The sequence below is a fragment of the Trichomycterus rosablanca genome, chromosome 23 (assembly GCF_030014385.1).
Source record: "Trichomycterus rosablanca isolate fTriRos1 chromosome 23, fTriRos1.hap1, whole genome shotgun sequence".
Taxonomy (NCBI): Eukaryota; Metazoa; Chordata; class Actinopteri; order Siluriformes; family Trichomycteridae; genus Trichomycterus; species Trichomycterus rosablanca.
Window position 1 is genome coordinate 18,579,041 of NC_086010.1, and position 19,078 is coordinate 18,598,118.

At 44.2% G+C, this 19,078-nt stretch overlaps 2 protein-coding genes across 2 annotated transcripts in view; both read left to right on the forward strand.

The window, feature by feature from the left end:
- The window catches only part of cntnap2a (contactin associated protein 2a), a 107,283-nt gene extending 89,264 nt beyond the window's left edge, over positions 1-18,019 (forward strand). The window contains exons 17-24 of the mRNA XM_062985253.1: positions 2,847-3,065; positions 4,520-4,756; positions 4,866-5,102; positions 5,515-5,648; positions 7,776-7,869; positions 16,191-16,424; positions 17,080-17,151; positions 17,542-18,019. Of these exons, the coding sequence (XP_062841323.1) occupies positions 2,847-3,065; positions 4,520-4,756; positions 4,866-5,102; positions 5,515-5,648; positions 7,776-7,869; positions 16,191-16,424; positions 17,080-17,151; positions 17,542-17,741 (1,427 nt within the window). The 3' untranslated portion in view covers positions 17,742-18,019. The remainder of the gene's footprint in view (positions 1-2,846; positions 3,066-4,519; positions 4,757-4,865; positions 5,103-5,514; positions 5,649-7,775; positions 7,870-16,190; positions 16,425-17,079; positions 17,152-17,541) is intronic.
- Positions 1-19,078, forward strand: part of armc3 (armadillo repeat containing 3) — a 378,416-nt gene that overhangs the window by 150,920 nt on the left and 208,418 nt on the right. The gene's annotated exons all lie outside the window — the stretch shown is intronic.

The window sequence follows — 19,078 nt, forward strand, 5'->3', positions numbered from 1 at the left end:
AAGTGCGTGTACAGAAGTGGAAGGACATGGAGCAACAGTTTAGGGAAGGCCCTACCCTGATCCAGCTTGACTGCACCCCTGTGCACAAAGCAAAACCTATAAAGACATAAAGTCCCACTCAGCAGCTCTGGGATGAACCGGAACATCGACCGACCCCACACAAATGCTGGGCACCCATTGATTGAACGAGCACAAATTCCCACAGACGTACTTCAAAGTCTTGTGTTAGTGTTATAGCTGAATTGAAACAGATAACATGTCTGAATACTCATACAGTGCATATTTTATATAAACTGATCAGGCACAAATTCCCACAGTCACTCAGAAACAGTGTGTCCGACAAGCTCGCGCTCAACGCTCAGGTGTCCAGATACTTTTGACCATTTAGTGTATGAAGCTTTAATTTGCCTATAAACCATGTTGGTCGGAGAGTCGGTCATAAAGTTGTTGTGTTTGTTCCTGGCGAGAGCGCGGTGGGCAGCAATGTGGCTTCAGTTCTGGGCTGATAAAGCAGCACACACAAACACACACACTCGCACACACACACACAAACAAACACACACACACACACACACACACACATCTGCTCTGCTGGACGAGTGTTTGATTCTGAGGTTTGGCGGCAGTAAATCCAATTACAGGGATCAGGGAGTAGAGCATGGCGAGCGCAGTCGTCCCTCTCCAAACACCTGCCGCACCTGCCACACACACACACACACACACACACACACACACACACACACTGGGGAAATTTCTACAAATCTACCTCGGAGGTTTTCTACCTCAAAACATCAGTGCCCAGCCTTACAAACGCCGTCGTATTTAGACTGAACGAGCACAAATTCCCACACACAGACACACTCGGGGCGTCCGAGCGGCTCAAGATCAGGCGTCCCAATACTTTTGGACATGTAACGTTGCAGAAAGGTGCAGATGTTTGTTTTTGTGAGCTCAGTGCCCACAGTGCACACAGACGCTTTATTAAGAGCCTGTTTACTGACTCTACCAGCGGTGCCAGTTACAGATGCATCACCAGCTCCCCCTACCTGCACCAGCTGGAACTTCAGGACAAAACCCAAAACATAACACGAAATATCAGGGCATCACAACCAACCAATATATATCTATACATATATACATACAGTGTATCACAAAAGTGAGTACACCCCTCACATTTCTGCAGATATTGAAGTATATCTTTTCATGGGACAACACTGACAAAATGACACTTTGACACAATGAAAAGTAGTCTGTGTGCAGCTTATATAACAGTGTAAATTTATTCTTCCCTCAAAATAACTCAATATACAGCCATTAATGTCTAAACCACCGGCAACAAAAGTGAGTACACCCCTTAGTGAAAGTTCCTGAAGTGTCAATATTTTGTGTGGCCACCATTATTTCCCAGAACTGCCTTAACTCTCCTGGGCATGGAGTTTACCAGAGCTTCACAGGTTGCCACTGGAATGCTTTTCCACTCCTCCATGACGACATCACGGAGCTGGCGGATATTCGAGACTTTGCGCTCCTCCACCTTCCGCTTGAGGATGCCCCAAAGATGTTCTATTGGGTTTAGGTCTGGAGACATGCTTGGCCAGTCCATCACCTTTACCCTCAGCCTCTTCAATAAAGCAGTGGTCGTCTTAGAGGCGTGTTTGGGGTCATTATCATGCTGGAACACTGCCCTGCGACCCAGTTTCCGGAGGGAGGGGATCATGCTCTGCTTCAGTATTTCACAGTACATATTGGAGTTCATGTGTCCCTCAATGAAATGTAACTCCCCAACACCTGCTGCACTCATGCAGCCCCAGACCATGGCATTCCCACCACCATGCTTGACTGTAGGCATGACACACTTATCTTTGTACTCCTCACCTGATTGCCGCCACACATGCTTGAGACCGTCTGAACCAAACAAATTGATCTTGGTCTCATCAGACCATAGGACATGGTTCCAGTAATCCATGTCCTTTGTTGACATGTCTTCAGCAAACTGTTTGCGGGCTTTCTTGTGTAGAGACTTCAGAAGAGGCTTCCTTCTGGGGTGACAGCCATGCAGACCAATTTGATGTAGTGTGCGGCGTATGGTCTGAGCACTGACAGGCTGACCCCCCACCTTTTCAATCTCTGCAGCAATGCTGACAGCACTCCTGCGCCTATCTTTCAAAGACAGCAGTTGGATGTGACGCTGAGCACGTGCACTCAGCTTCTTTGGACGACCAACGCGAGGTCTGTTCTGAGTGGACCCTGCTCTTTTAAAACGCTGGATGATCTTGGCCACTGTGCTGCAGCTCAGTTTCAGGGTGTTGGCAATCTTCTTGTAGCCTTGGCCATCTTCATGTAGCGCAACAATTCGTCTTTTAAGATCCTCAGAGAGTTCTTTGCCATGAGGTGCCATGTTGGAACTTTTAGTGACCAGTATGAGAGAGTGTGAGAGCTGTACTACTAAATTGAACACACCTGCTCCCTATGCACACCTGAGACCTAGTAACACTAACAAATCACATGAAATTTTGGAGGGAAAATGACAAGCAGTGCTCAATTTGGACATTTAGGGGTGTAGTCTCTTAGGGGTGTACTCACTTTTGTTGCCGGTGGTTTAGACATTAATGGCTGTATATTGAGTTATTTTGAGGGAAGAATAAATTTACACTGTTATATAAGCTGCACACAGACTACTTTTCATTGTGTCAAAGTGTCATTTTGTCAGTGTTGTCCCATGAAAAGATATACTTAAATATCTGCAGAAATGTGAGGGGTGTACTCACTTTTGTGATACACTGTATATATTGGGTGGTTGTGATGCCCTGATGTTTCGTATATATATATACATATTCTCTCCTCAGCCCCGAGCGTGGTCTCCTTCTCCTTCGACGTGGGTAACGGACCGGTGGAGCTGAACGTCCACTCACCCACGCCGCTGAACGATGACCAGTGGCACCGGATCAGCGCCGAGAGGAACGTCAAGGAGGCCGTCCTTCACCTCGACCAAAAACACACCAGCACCAAACCTGCACCGGCACACGGACACACACGCCTGGAACTGTACAGCCAACTGTACGTGGGTAAGATCACACAGACTCACACACACATACACACACACACATACACACACACATTCACACACACTCACACACACACACACACTCCTGAAACTGTACAGCCAACTGTACGTGGGTAAGATCACACACACACACACACACAGTCGGACACACACTCCTGAAACTGTACAGCCAACTGTACGTGGGTAAGATCACACACACACACACACACACACACTCACACACACATACACACACACACACACACACACACTCACACACACTCACACACACACACACTCCTGAAACTGTACAGCCAACTGTACGTGGGTAAGATCACACACACACACACACACTCACACACACACAGTCGGACACACACTCCTGAAACTGTACAGCCAACTGTACGTGGGTAAGATCACACACACACACACACACTCACACACACATACACACACACACACACACACACACACACACTCACACACACTCACACACACACACACACTCCTGAAACTGTACAGCCAACTGTACGTGGGTAAGATCACACACACACACACACACACAAACACACACACACACTCACACGGACACACACGCCTGGAACTGTACAGCCAACTGTACCTGGTGTGTTTGGTTGGTGCCAGGCGCACTGCAACCCTGACCAGGAACACGACTGCAGACGGTTTGATTTCTCATTATCATGTTTGTGTCTCGTCGGCTCCTCTCACGTTCAGCTGATGTTTAATTTGATGTTTATTATTTCCTCATGATTCTGTGTGTGTGTGTGTGTGAGTGTTTGTCTGTGTGTGTGTGTGTGTGTGTGTGAGTGTGTTTTATATTTTTATTCTGTTTCTCATGTTCTGTTTGATTTCTTTATGTTTTTGCCGTGTTTGATTTTTTGTTGCATGCTCCGTGTTGTTTACGCTCCTCTGCAGGAAAACCAGCATCCTGGGCGTGTCAGGACAGTAGGTAACATTTCTGTACAAACCATTCTGACAGAGAAATAAACATTTATTATTATTATTATTATTATTATTATTATTGGTATAATTATTATCACTGTTATTATTGCTATTATTACTGGTATTCTTATTTTTATTACTATTATTATGATTTATTATTGGTATAATTTTTAATATTTTTATTGTTATTATTATTATTAATAGTAGTAGTTTTATTTATTTTATTATTATTTTATTATTATTATTTTATTATTATTATTACTATATTATTATATTACTATATTATTATATTATTACTGTATTATTATATTATTACTATATTATTATGTTATTACTATATTATAATTATAATTATTATTTTATTATTATTTTTTTTTTTTTTTTTATTACTATTATTATTATTAATATTTTATTAATGAATTACTGGTTATTTTTAATTACAAAGCGCCTGTGATCAGATCTCGTTTTCATGACACCCCTGACACCCCGTTCTGGTTCTCGTTGGCGGCGCAGGCGCGGCCGGGGGGCAGCGAGGGTTCCTGGGGTGCATCCGGTCCCTGAAGATGAACGGCGTGACCCTGGACCTGGAGGAGCGGGCGAAGGTGACCCCCGGGGTGAAGCCGGGGTGTTCGGGTCACTGCAGCAGTTTCGGGGTGTACTGCCTGAACGGAGGGAGGTGCGTGGAGAGGTACAACGGCTACTCGTGCGACTGCAGCCGGACGGCCTACGAGGGGCCCTTCTGCACCAAAGGTACGGGTTCTGGTAATCAGAAGGCTACTGGTTTAAGTCCCATGAAGCGTATGAAGACTCTTACAGTTGTTCGTTGCAGTCCCGGGTTTGAGCTGTGTGTGTGTTACAGATGTGGGAGCGTTCTTCGAGGCTGGAACGATGGTTCGGTATAACCTGGTGCCGGAGGTGATGCCCGCCGCAGCGTCCGGCGTAGAAGGGGCGGAGTTAATCTGGTTACCAGCCTCAGAGCTGAACCTGACCCAGGAGGTGATCAGCTTCAGCTTTAGTACGTCCAGCACGCCCAGCGTCCTGCTGTACGTCAGCTCCCGGAGCTACGACTACATGGCGGTGGTGCTACGCCAGAACGGTACGGTGGTGCTTAACGCGGCGTCTGCTCTCCACAGATCACTCGATATTCCGTTCAGCCCGCCGCGTTTCTCTCTCCGCCTAAAGAGCCGCACTTAAACTCCTCGCTTTTTAACGACTTCTCGCTCCTCAGCAGTTCATTTGTTTATCTGTTCGTTTAGCAAGTAAACGAGTAAACGACTCTTTGTGCGCATTCGGATTCAGACGGTGCAGCTAAGTGGTGTTTAATGGCTGCTTAACGCAGCATCTTTCACCTCTCGGATCGACTCGAACGCTTCAACACACACAAACACGCCGTCCGGTCCGAAAGCTTTCTGGCTCATTAGCGCTGAGCTCGGAGGACGTGTGTGTGTGTGTGTGTGTGTGTGTGTGTGGACGTAATTATTAATCGAAGCTGTATCTCTCTCTCTCAGGTTCGTTACAGGTACGTTATAACCTCACCGGTATGACCGAACCCTTCACCATCGACCTGGACCAGCGCAACCTGGCCAACGGACAACCGCACGCCGTCAACATCAGCAGGACGGATCGGCAGGTCCACGTCCAGGTCAGAGCCCAGCGTGATAGATCAATTATATACAGTACATCTTATGTACTACTGGCTAGGCACAAATTCCCACAGACACACTTCAAAGTCTTGTGAGAAGCTTCTCAAAAGAGTGGCTGCTGTTATAGCTGAAGAGATCTCACTATTTCAAGCGTCCAAATACTTTTGACCATACAGACCTTCAGGGTCAGAGGGTTTTGAGTTTAAATCCCAGAGCCACCAGACCGCCGCCGCTCGCCCCTCAGCCCTTAATTACAATAAATATTCAGATTTACTGTTGCAGTTAACGACTCCGCACCTTATGGATTCATTAATAATGTAAGAGTAATTAAAAACGTGAATTAAAAGGAGCCGCGGGTCACGTCTGAGCTGATTAATGATTTATTAGCAGGAACATTAAGCTCTCGCTGCTCTCGCTGCTCTCGGGACCTTAAACGTCGTTTATTTTCCTCACATTATCGTTTCCTCATCGTGCTGAGCTCAGCAGAGACCTCAGAGAGCAGGAGGAGAGAACGAGAGGAACGTAAACCACACCGAGCAGCAACAGAACCGACCGGCTCTGGTTCCCTTCGTTATGTGGCCAAAAGTATGTGGACGCTTCTTCCTTCTAACGATCGAGTTCAGGTGTTTTAGCCATACTCACTGCTAACGAGTCAATCAGATGAATTATACAATACATTTAATTCCAGCTCTGTGAGTCCGGAGGTCCTTCCCTCTTCTAACATGACCTGCAGTTCAATATTAAGAAGGTGCATAGAGGAAATTAAAAGAGAATAATAATAATAATAATATAAAAATAATAGTACAGAAATAATAAATTAATAATAATAATATTAGTAGTAATTATCATAATAATAATATTTGTAATAATAGTGATAATGATATAATGAATAATAATAATAATAAATGAATAATAATAATAATATTATTAATAATATTATAAATAATAGTAATATTAATAATAATAATAAATTCCAGATAATTATTCGTTGTTAAATGTTTATTTTAATAATACCATTGTACTCGACTAGAACAAGCTCTCGGCAGCCTAATCGATTATTTGTTCATAGGAAACATTTTTATTTCTCTCTGGTCCTGATTGGTAGCACCAAAGGAAACCAAAACCATTCCTGAGAGTGTGAGGTGATGAGAGTGTGAGGTGATGAGAGTGTGAGGTGATGAGAGTGTGAGGTGATGGAGTGTGAGGTGATGAGAGTGTGTGGTGATGAGAGTGTGAGGTGATGAGAGTGTGAGGTGATGGAGTGTGAGGTGATGAGAGTGTGAGGTGATGGAGTGTGAGGTGATGAGAGTGTGAGGTGATGAGAGTGTGAGGTTGAGAGTGTGAGGTGATGTGTGTGAGGTGATGAGAGTGTGAGGTGATGAGAGTGTGAGGTGATGTGTGTGAGGTGATGAGTGTGTGAGGTTATGAGAGTGTGAGGTGATGAGAGTGTGAGGTGATGAGAGTGTGAGGTGATGTGTGTGAGGTGATGGAGTGTGAGGTTGATGAGAGTGTGAGGTGATGAGAGTGTGAGGTGATGAGAGTGTGAGGTGATGAGAGTGTGAGGTGATGTGTGTGAGGTGATGAGTGTGTGAGGTGATGAGAGTGTGAGGTGATGAGAGTGTGTGGTGATGAGAGTGTGAGGTGATGTGTGTGAGGTGATGAGAGTGTGAGGTGATGAGAGTGTGAGGTGATGAGAGTGTGAGGTGATGAGAGTGTGAGGTTGATGAGAGTGTGAGGTGATGAGAGTGTGAGGTGATGAGAGTGTGAGGTGATGAGAGTGTGTGGTGATGAGAGTGTGAGGTGATGTGTGTGAGGTGATGAGTGTGTGAGGTGATGAGAGTGTGAGGTGATGAGAGTGTGAGGTGATGTGTGTGAGGTGATGAGAGTGTGAGGTGATGAGAGTGTGTGGTGATGAGAGTGTGAGGTGATGAGAGTGTGAGGTGATGAGAGTGTGAGGTGATGAGAGTGTGTGGTGATGAGAGATTAGAATAATCCTGGCACACGACTGGCATTCCAATTCATCCCAGTCTGAAAGAGCTAAAATAAAACGTCTTGCAGATAATCTGTAGATTAGAATGAAATGTAGTGTATAATCAATGTGTGTGTGTGTGTGTGTGTGTGTGTAGGTGGATCACTATCCTCCGGTCAGCTACACACTCCTGGACTCTGCAGATACTCACTTTAACCTGGTGAAGACGCTCTTTTTAGGAAAGATCTACGGTAGGTGCAGTTTTACTCCTATTTTTAAAGCACAGGTTCTAATCCTCGGGCTCGGGCCCCGGAGTCACAGCCACAGGAGTCTGGGTTTGATTTTGAAAAGAGTGTGGAAAACTGTTGACTGCTTATAAATCTAGCTTTGTAAGTAACGTATAATGATCTCAGGTTTGGGGTTGTGGTGTGGTTGGTTGGGGTGGCAAACAATGTATGTTATTAAAAGATTGGTTTAATGTGCCAGCCCAGGTGCTGCTGTCGACCTGGCTGGGCGTCCAAACAGACACATCGCTCACATCACATCTGCAAAATAACCAAGCGTGAACAATAAAGCGAAATAAAGAGATATTGTATTGGATGCTGGATATAGACTATATACACAGTATAGGGCCAAAAGTATTTGGACACCTAACTGTTACCTTGCTGGACGTCCCGTTTTAAAAACAAATGGTATGAAAATAGAACGCTCTCTGTGTGATCTGAGAAGGCTTCTCACAAGAGTTTGAAGTATGTCTGTGGGAATTTGTGCCCCATTTTGTCCAAAGATGACAGCGTTTGTATTCCAGTGCTGTTCAGTGAGGCTTTATAGAGCTGGCTTTGTGCACAGGGGCACAGTCATGCTGGAGCATGGAAGTTGCTGCCAAGTTAGTAGCATATAATTTCCTCTATATGGTTAGCAACTGTTGTGGCTGAAATTTGGTAATTATGAGGGGTGTCCCAATACTTTTGTTCATATAGTGCATTAGCTCCACTTTTCCACCCCCACACCTCCGTTTTTTTTGTGTTTGATCAATTTTAGACGCCTTTTAAAACAACAAATTGAACAATTGGAAAGTTTGAGGTTATAAAGCGTGAGTTTATAAAGCGTGAGTTTATAAAGTGTAAGTGTAAAGAGTTATTTTGAGTCTCTTCACATCGAAATAAACAAGGAGGCAAAATATCGAGAGTCGTTTTCCTCGTCTGTGTTTTTCTCCTCTCGTCTCTGAACCTCATGGATTATTTTCATCAGTAGGAGCCGGTGAGATCAATACCGGCTCCTTGAGCTCTAATAACAGGCTTGTTTTCTGAAAATACTGCAGGACGTTTAGAGGATCGATTCACTTTGTTTGACATTTCTGTTCACGAGTTCCGTTTGTTTGAGGGGAGAAATAGCAATTTTCTGTTCAGACTTCAGGATCTGGGATAGAATGCTTCATCTTCCTCCATCACCTCCTCTGGACATCTTGTGGTCAAATAACTCATTTATTTTTAGTTTCATAAAAGCTTTAGTGTGATGAGCTTGTAATGAAATGATGGATCCCAACAATGTTCTGCAACTACAACATTTCAGGGGTGTCCAAACTTTTCTTGTTGGGGACCTGATGGAGTAAAAAATACAACCACGGGGCCACAGAGTCTTTATTAATAAAAGAAATAAAAATATAACAGAGCTACTGATTACTAACAATTCCAATTCCTGTTTATGTGAGTGATTAATGATCCATCATCCACAGTGTCGATTTCACTTACCGGTTTAAATTAAACATACCCACTTTCCTCTGAAATCTTCTGAGTTCGGCGTCGGAGGACAGGGAGAGTTTTAGATCTGTTTGATGTGATAGCGCCACCCAGAGGTCAAACAGTTCAAGCTGTTTTTTTATAAAAACCTGATTAATAGCTGCACAAGTTTAATTTACTTTTTAAAATATGGTAATGGGCTGCAAATGCTGTAAACTGTAAATCCTGAGCTGTGGGGTCACTGTGTCTCCTAGTAAACAGAAGTCGGTGGTGAATCAAGGGACTAATAAAACATTCCTCCAGCGTAAAGGCTGCAGGGAAGCTCGGGCGGGGCCGTGTGGGGTCGTTTATAGTTTATAGATTCTGTATCTTTAGGTTCTGAATCTGTATCTCAGCTCCTGATCACCCGTCAGAGACTCGGACAGGGAAGATGATTCATTCAAACCCTCTGCAGAGGAGTCGTCATCCTGATCTATACTCTGTGTGTATGTGTGTGTGTGTGTGTGGGTGTGAGTGTGTGTGTGTGTGTGTGTGTGACTGCATAACAAGCATTTTCTGATCTAGAGGCTCATTAATCAGATCCGGAGGTAAAACCATTAGTGCAACACACTAGGAGGGCTGAGGCAGTGTGTGTGTGTGTGTGTGTGTGTGTGTGTGTGTGTGTGTTACCTAACAGTCTTACACCTCTGACTTTGTGGCAGCAGTTTGGGGAAGGCCCTTTCCTTGTCCAGTGTGGGTGTGGAGGTCTCCAGTGTCCGAACAGAGCTCTGACCTTAGTCTTGCTGAAGACCTTTGGGATGAATTGGGATGCAGACCGCAATCCAAGCCCTCTAGTCCAACATCAGTGGGGTCTGAGGAACCCTTGAGGAGGCGTCGGACGCTCCCTCGTTATTCGGTCAGATCATCACTCAGAATTTAGGCGCCTCAGTGGGAGCATTTTAAGGGACCCAAGAATTTAGACAAGCCCTCTTCTCGGGAGTGTAGGACAACATAAAATGCGTGTGTGTAGGGAGAGAGCGCTGGGTTTTCGGACAGACCCTATAACAACCCCAAGAAAGCACTGATCTAAACAGGATTAAATGAAGCGTGCTGGCACTGATGCCCACGTGCCCCTGCAGATGCCCACATAACCGGGTGTAATCGCATTAAACTGGGTGCAGCGCAGGCCAGATCCTGCTCATCTGCTTTAGTTTTGGGATTTGATTTGATCTGCCTGGGTGACCTCATGTCCACTGAGTGTGTGTGTGTGTGTGTGTGTGTGTGTGTGTGTGTGTGTGTATTTATCATCCAGCTTTACTACATTATTCATCTACTCATCCGTCCCTGAGTAACCTGAGTATTCACTTCATACTGATCAGGGTCGCTGTGAATCTGGCGCCTTTTATTCCAGCACAGTTTAGACCGGCCATTCCACCTTCTGCACTATAAAGCAACTTAAGAACAGAAAATCTGAGTATAAACATGCCACACTTGTCAGGATAGGTTCGAACCCAGGTCCTGGAATCCACTGCTTCATTGCAGCACCCTCCTTACCGCCCCTGCTCTGTTTTACTGCATTATGCTTCTCAGACTCCAGATCCACGCTGGTGGTGTATCCGTGTCCGGGTTTTCTTCTGCACAGAATGGGGGATGCGCACACACACACACACACACACACACACATGATACAGGGGCTGCAGTGGATGCGAGACACAGAAGCAGGGAGGATTTTGGAGAGGAGATACTGCAGATATCACAGGTAAAGACTCCTGTTTTCAATCAGGTCCTGTGTTTCTAACAGGACTCCTTTATGTTTCTGCATGTGGTTCATCAGAAATGATATGAAAGGTAAAGGAGAACATGCTCTGATGTTCTGTTTGTGAGGTTCTTCAGCCATGTGGAGGCATGTGGTCTCAGAATGATGTTATTGTTATATTTATTATATTATTATTATTATTATTATTATTGATTTATTCCGGTTGCTTTGCTCTGTGTGTGTGTGTGTGTGTACAGCTGTGGCGTGTGAATGTGAGGATAATTTAAGGTTCTTGATATGGATTCTGAAGCATCTCAAGGTCCTTCAGCAACCTTCAAGTGCATCTGGACTCCTTCTGTTCCAGAAGTGCATTCTGTCTCTGTTCTCTAAATGCTTTAACGTGTGGAGGGTGGATACACAGCGACCCTGATCAGTACGAGGAGGTTACTCAGGGATGATGAGTAGATGGATGATGCGGTAAATCTGGACACACACGGAGCAACACTGAATAGAGCAAATAAATAATAAATACAATAAATGTATAAAATCAGCACCACTGTGAGACCTCACGCCTCCACATGGCTGAAGAACCTCACAAACAGAACGTCAGCGCATGTGATGCAGCGCTGCAGATCTTCTGCACTGCTGGATGCACTTGAAGGTTGTTGAAGGACCTCGAGGTGCTTCAGAATCAATAAATATCAAGACGCTGCTCATTTACATTTACAGCATTTAGCAGATACTTTTATCCAGAGCGTCTCACAGTGTGTGACAGTACACAGTCTGAGTAACTGAAGGTAAGGACCGTGCTCAAGGGTCCAACAGTGGCAACCTGGCAGTGGTGGGGTTTGAACCGGCAGAGCTGAGTGCTCAAAGGTCCAACCAGAGATGCACCAGAGGTTTATCGGTGGCCACCATAAGTGACCGGTCAAAAGTATGTGGGTTTGGTCCAAGCCGCTGGTTTCTGAGAGGGCATTCCTGAAGAGTTTGGTACGTGACAGACTTGTCAAGTCAGGTGCTGATGTGGAATGAGCAGGACTGGGTCTCCATAAGGGTTCCAATTCATCCCAGAGCTATTAATAAGAGTTGAGGTCATTGTTAACCTCGCCTGGTCACTTTTGGTGGCCACTTACAAACCTCTGGTGCGTCTCTGGTTGGACCTTTGAGCACTCAGCTCTGTAGGGTTGGTGCATGTCAAATAAACATTGAAAGGACTTGTGGTTCAGGTCGTTCTTCTGCTAGGTTGTCATGTTTGACAATAGGTACAGTGTTGTTGGGATGGAATGCCTCATCTTTCCTCCATCAGCTCCTCTACACATCTTGTGGTCAAATAACTTTTTATCTGAGCAGGGTTTTTGTTTTTCTTCTAAGCACAGCAGCTTCTGAGCATGTTTTTGTAAAGCTTGCTCAACTGTGGACAGTTACACGTGTTCCAGCAGCTTCTGATATGTGATAGACGTGTTTTCTAACCATGTGACCGGTCACCCTACTAATTAGAGTTCAGGTGACAATCTAACGGAAATATACATATAAAATAAACTATATAAATGATAAATTCCTGAGGCAACACATTGGGGAAGGCCCTTTCCTGTTCCAGCATTAAAAAAAAAAGTTTGGAACAATGCCTGTTTGTCCAATAGGAGTACCTGACGTCAGAAATTCCCACAGACACACTCACGGTTACGGTCACAGCTGCAAACGTGGTTTTTGGAACAGAATGGATGTGGATGTGTAAGAAGCTCATGATGGGGTGTCCACATACTTTTGACCATGTAGTGTAGATGTGGTTCTTCACCTGGAGGGAAGATCGTGATGAATGAATCTTATTAGCATCTTAATCACGATGTGTCGACATATCACCACGGTGCAGCTCCGGCGCTCTATTGTTCCTCCCTCTGTGTGAGGTTCTCACCGCCGAACATAAAGAACCGTAGGACGGGCGTGGGTGTGGACGGTGTGTGGACGGTGTGTGTGCGGTGTGTGGACGGTGTGTGTGGACGGTGTGTGTGCGGTGTGTGTGCGGTGTGTGTGTGAGGTGATAGACGCTTTGCTTCCCTCATTACGATTCCCTCTTTTCCTCCATCCGTCCACTCCTCGCACATCAGCTTCCATTTGTTGCCATGGAAACCCTTTTGCTCCGAGCCTCCTTTCTTCCTCCCCACCGCTCCCCGTCTTTCCGTTAGAGACCCCCCCGTCCCTCGACCTGCCCCCCTGCGCCTCCGCCTCGCACATCTGCAACAACGTCTGCAGTCGTGTTTATCTAAACGCCTCCAAATTCACTGTCTGAAGACAAAGAGCCGCATAAAAAAAACAGACAACGAGATTTTCAATAATTTTTGGGACGGGGCACAGAAACGTGAGACGTCTGTCTCGAGTTCCTTTAAGAACGAATATGATAAAGAACGTCCCTAGACATTGCTAGGCGAGGTCAGTATGGACATAGTTTGCTGTGTGAATTTAGTCTGGCCTGCACAAATTGGGATGAATTGGGATGTCAAATGTGGGGCATGTTTTGTCCCCATTTTCCTCCCGATTTAGCGCAGTCGATTTGTCTTCCGCTGCTGAGGGAGACCCGATTGCATCTGAGGAGAGCAAGTCGCTGCCTGCGTCTCCTCATAGTCTGTTCGTCTCACCTTAGCAGACGCGGTGGCCAATTACTGTCTGCTGCAGGCACTGCTAATTATGCCCGCCAGAAGGCATCCAACCAACCGGTGGCAATGCCGAGTTTCGAACCGAGGGGTTCAGAATCTCGGCTCTGGTGTACTAGCTGCATATCCCACTGCGCTACATCAGCTTTTTACCTTTATTTTAACTAAATGAGCTGTAAATGAACTCCATAATAATGCATGTGGTTCTGGAAAAGAATGCCCAGCGACCCAAGGGTAAGGTGTCCACATATTTTTGAGCATATTGCGTAAATCCGATCGGTTCTGGATCATATTTCATCTTTCCAGCTCAGATCGATGGATTCAAGTCCTCTGAAATTCAACCTGCGTCCTGTAGAACACAAAACCTTCTGATTATACCCAGATCCGATCCTGCGTGGGCTAAATATGGACGCGTCCGTCATCGATCAGCTGAGTTTAAAACTTTCGTTATCGACTGTTAATGCATGTGGTTTACCCACAATGCACAAGTAATGGTGACACACACACACACACACACACGTCTCACTGGCATCACTGCAAACTTCAACCCATACCCAAGTGTGTGGGGTTGCAGTGAAACACACTGGACAGGTTGCCTGTAAATCACAGGACACAAACACACACACACACACACACACACACAGGGCAATTTAAGCAGCTCCAGGTGTCCTGACTGCACAGCTTTGGACTGTGGGAGGAAACCGGAGCACCCGGTGGAAACTCTTGTTGACACAGGGAGAACATGCAAACTCCACATAGAAAGTAAACCCAGCATCTGCAACACTGCAGTGGTTTTTTAGGATAAAACTGCTGTCCTTCAGTGACCCATTATCATTATTACTATTATTATTATCACTATTATTATTATATCATTATTATTGTTGTTATGAGTATAACTGTAATTTATTCTTATCATTATTATTATATATAAATAAATAAATACATAAATGAAGCTGTGAATAATATAAGTTGTAATTCCATCCCTAATCCTTACATTAAGAATTTAGTTATTTAGTTATAACTCACTTACTCACTGTCTTAACCGCTTATCCAATCAGGGTCACGGGGGGGCGTGCTGGAGCATATCCCAGCTTTTCAATGGGCACAAGGCACACAGTAACACCCTGGATGGGGCGCCAGTCCATCACAGGGCAGACACACACACTCATTCTCCTATAGGGCAATTTAGTGTCTCCAATTAACCTGACTGCACGTTTTTGGATTGTGGGAGGAAACCGGAGGTCCCGGAGTTATTTGTCTTGTCTTGCGTTATTTTAGAGGATCCGAGGTGTAGTGTTACGTCTCTGTGTCTGAGCTAAACGTTTTTATTCTGGATTTTAGAGAGAACAGCACAGTAAGAGGAAACTCTAACATTCGGAACACGAGCAGGATTTATGAGCGAGTCCGGGCGGCCGGCCTGAACGTCGAGAAACTGGAGAGGATAATGAGGGAACCGTATATTTAATATGTCTGTTAAACCAGAGCGATGAGAATAACCTTGAGATTAAATCACTGTTTGTTTGAATATAAAATGAATTTATGCAGCAGGTCAGAAGTTTACATACACGAGGAGACGTCTGAAATCTGATGGGTGGAAAATATTCATGCAGCAGCTTGAATTATTCATTTGTTGGTGCAGAACGTTCTGTATTGTCAGTCATCTTTGGTTCCTCATGACTCTGTGCCCATATAAATTAGGATATGGGTAGTCTGACTTATCCAGCTTTAAACACCACTAATTCAATAATCTAAACATCTGAACAGAATGTGACAAATGTGCAAACTTTTGATGGATTTGTGGTTTATTTATGACTCTTATTTTACAAAACGGCCAGTAGTGGAGACATTTGAAGCCTGAACAAAGTGTCCTCCAAGCAGCAGAGGTTGCTGAGCCTACAGGGGAATCGGCTATATCCAAACTGGATGATTAAGATTTTGATTCTGATTACGATTCCAGCTTTCTCATGCTTTGCCATCTTTTAACTGCACGTTTTAGCTCTTTACACAGATGTTCAATCAAGATTCAGATCAGGACTTAATGTGTCCTGCACAGATTCAAAGCATTCAGTACCTGAGGCAGAAAAGCAACCCCAAAACATTATTGAGCCTCCTGCTTGTTTCACAGCATTTGTGGTGCTGTTTGCTTTGAAAGCTTCTTTACCAAACTTGCCAAAAAGCTCAAACTTTGTGTTATTAATCCAATGGACTGTGATTTGTCAACATACATTTAGGCAAAACCCAAATACCCTTTAGTTTCCTGCTTGTAGAAAAGTCGAATCGAATGCAAAGCTACAGATATTTTCACCAATGTGAACCGATTTGAACCCAGATCTCGGCGGTGGAGGGCCGGCGTAAGCACCCGAGCGCCGTATAATCAAACAACGATGCTGTGACGTTGGTGAACGTGACCCTTTCTGATCCTCTCTTCCTGTGTCCCTGTGTTTACACAGAGAGCGGCCCCATCGACCCGGTGCTGATAGAGAAGTATAACACTCCGGGATTTGTGGGCTGTCTGTCCCGAGTGAACTTTAACCACATCGCCCCTCTCAAAGCGGCTCTGCGCTCGCCGCTCTCCGGACCGGTGTCACACCAGGGCAAACTGGTCGAGTCCAACTGCGGTGCGTCGCCCCTCACCGTTTCACCCATGTCGGCTGCCACGGACCCCTGGCACCTGAACGGAGGAGGTATGAGACCGTCTGCCACGTAATAATTATTATAATAATAAGAACCATCTTACCTGTCTTCAGTGTTTAACTAGGAGAAAATAATAATAATATTAAATGTTTGCATTTATTAGGAATATTCAGGGTCATTATTATTATTATTATTATTATTATTACTCATATTTTTATTATCACTATTATTATTATCATCATAATTATGAGTATGATTGTCATTTATTTTTTATCAATTTTATCCCTGTAAATATTATCATTATCAATATTATTATTATTCATATTATTATTACTATTATTATTACTATTATTAATATTATTATTACTATTATTATTATTACTATTATTATTATTACTGTTATTAATATTGTTATTACTATTATTATTATTACTATAAATTTTATTATTACTATTATTATTATTACTATTAATACTATTATTATTACTATTATTAATATTAATATTACTATTATTATTATTACTATTATTATTATTACTGTTATTAATATAACTATTATTTATATTATTAGCACTATTATTTATACTATTTTTACTATTCTTTTTATCATTAGCATTATCACGTATTATTATTATTAGCTGCTCCCTGGTTTCGATTGATTATTGATTGATTTATTACTCAGTGGTAATGACATGTTTCCTGTAGGTGCCGAGTACCCATTTAACGAGGAGAGGGTGATACCGGATGGAGTGAACAGGAACTCTGCAATAATTGGAGGTAGGAAGTATTGAAACATTATTGGACTATGCTTGAGGTCGTTGGTTCTCACTGTAACAAAGGACTGTGAGGTTTTAGAGCCTGGAATATTATTTAGAGACCTGGCAACCCTATTCATAAGCATCATTCGGCTAGAGCTGCTAGATTTCTACTTTTTTCCGCTTCTTTTCACCTGCACAATGGGGGGTTATATAGAGATCAGTATCACGCATGGAGAGTCATGCATCAATCTCAATTATCCCTGTCTTTGTGCAGTGCTATCGATCAGCCAGCAGAGGTCATAATTGCAGCAGTTATCCTGCGGCCCTCCCGCCCTCTGACTAGCCAATCGTTGTCGTTGATAATTATTATCTTCAAGGTCTAAGATCTTCTATTCTCTTCCTCATGTAGGCATCATCGCCGTGGTGATCTTCACCATCCTGTGTACTCTGGCCTTCCTGATCCGCTACATGTTCCGCCACAAGGGGACGTACCACACCAACGAGTCCAAGGGAACCGAGCGCTCCGAATCGGCCGACACGGCCATCATCAACGCCGAGCCCAACTTCACAGAGACCATCGACGAGAGCAAGAAGGAGTGGTTCATCTAACCGCTCAGAGATACAGACTCAGATTCAGGATCAGAACAAACGGGAACCCCGCACCGGTTTCAGCACTGACCCGACTCGACCCGACCCGCCGGACCTTACACCACGATCCGTGGACATGGGGGGCGTTCCCGGGCCAGACCTCCTCCCCAAATGGATTATTGTTCCCGTTTGCAACCCTTGTAACTCCGTCTTTTTGTTTCTGAGCTTTTGGTTTTGTCATGAATGTGTATAAATTATGGATACGATACATTTTTTAATAAACTGAAGATTAAAAATGAGCTCGGTTGTGAAGCTTCTTCATGATTCATTGCAACAGCATGAACATGGTAGCCTAGCTAGTATGTAAACTCACTAAAATGAATTTTGTGGGTATACAATTACCGACTGTAGTTATCACCCCCATTGTACCCCACTTTACCATAAAAAAAACAAGCCTTATAGGACACACCTGACCAGATGATGTTTGGGTGGTGGATTGCTAGAAGCACTGAAATGACACCAACATGGTAGTTGTTCTGGTATGAGTGTATGAGGTGCAGCAGTGTTGTTGGGACTGTAAACACCTCAGCATGAATGCTATGAATGCTGGGAGGAGAACCGTGCTCCAACCAAAAATATAAAGCTTCTGAACCAGTTCTACCAGGGTGTGTGTTACTAATGAACAGGCCAGAAGTCCCAACATTGCTGCACCTGCTACTTAAAGCAAAAACAGTGGTAGCCCAGTGGGTAGCGCTTTGAGCTATCAATCGAAAGGTTGAGAGTTTGAATCCTAGCTCGGCCGCACAGCCACTATTGGGGCCTTCCAAAAGCAACAGATGAGCTACTGTCAGTCATTGTATAACCAGGCTTATCAGTATGGTAGGGGTAGGATGGTAATATATTGCACGTAGCAGACAGGTGTACCTAATTAAGTTGCCTTTAGAATACATAATATTGCAGTGTGAACGATCCGCCACCAGATCAGAGAAATACAAGTACTGAGAGAGGCAAGAATGCAACAGCAGGCGAGAGGAGTCGATGGATTTGTTTTATTATGTTTAACAGTTTTCCCCGTCAACATTACAAATCAGCACCTTCAGAGGCAGAAAGAGGAACCGAGTGGTCACGAACCCTCAGGGAAAGAACGAGCGCAAAGAGAGAGCGAGAGAGAGAGAGAGAGAGAGAGAGAGAGAGAAGGTTTCTGAGCAGAAACGCTGGTACGAGTTTCCCACTGGAAGAAATGAATGATTTTAGCTAGTAAATCACAGCAGTTTTTTGTTTTTAATAAATTACACAACGGCCAAACCAGTTTACAGTCTGCATAAATAAACAGGGACAGGTAAGGATCTCCTGACAGG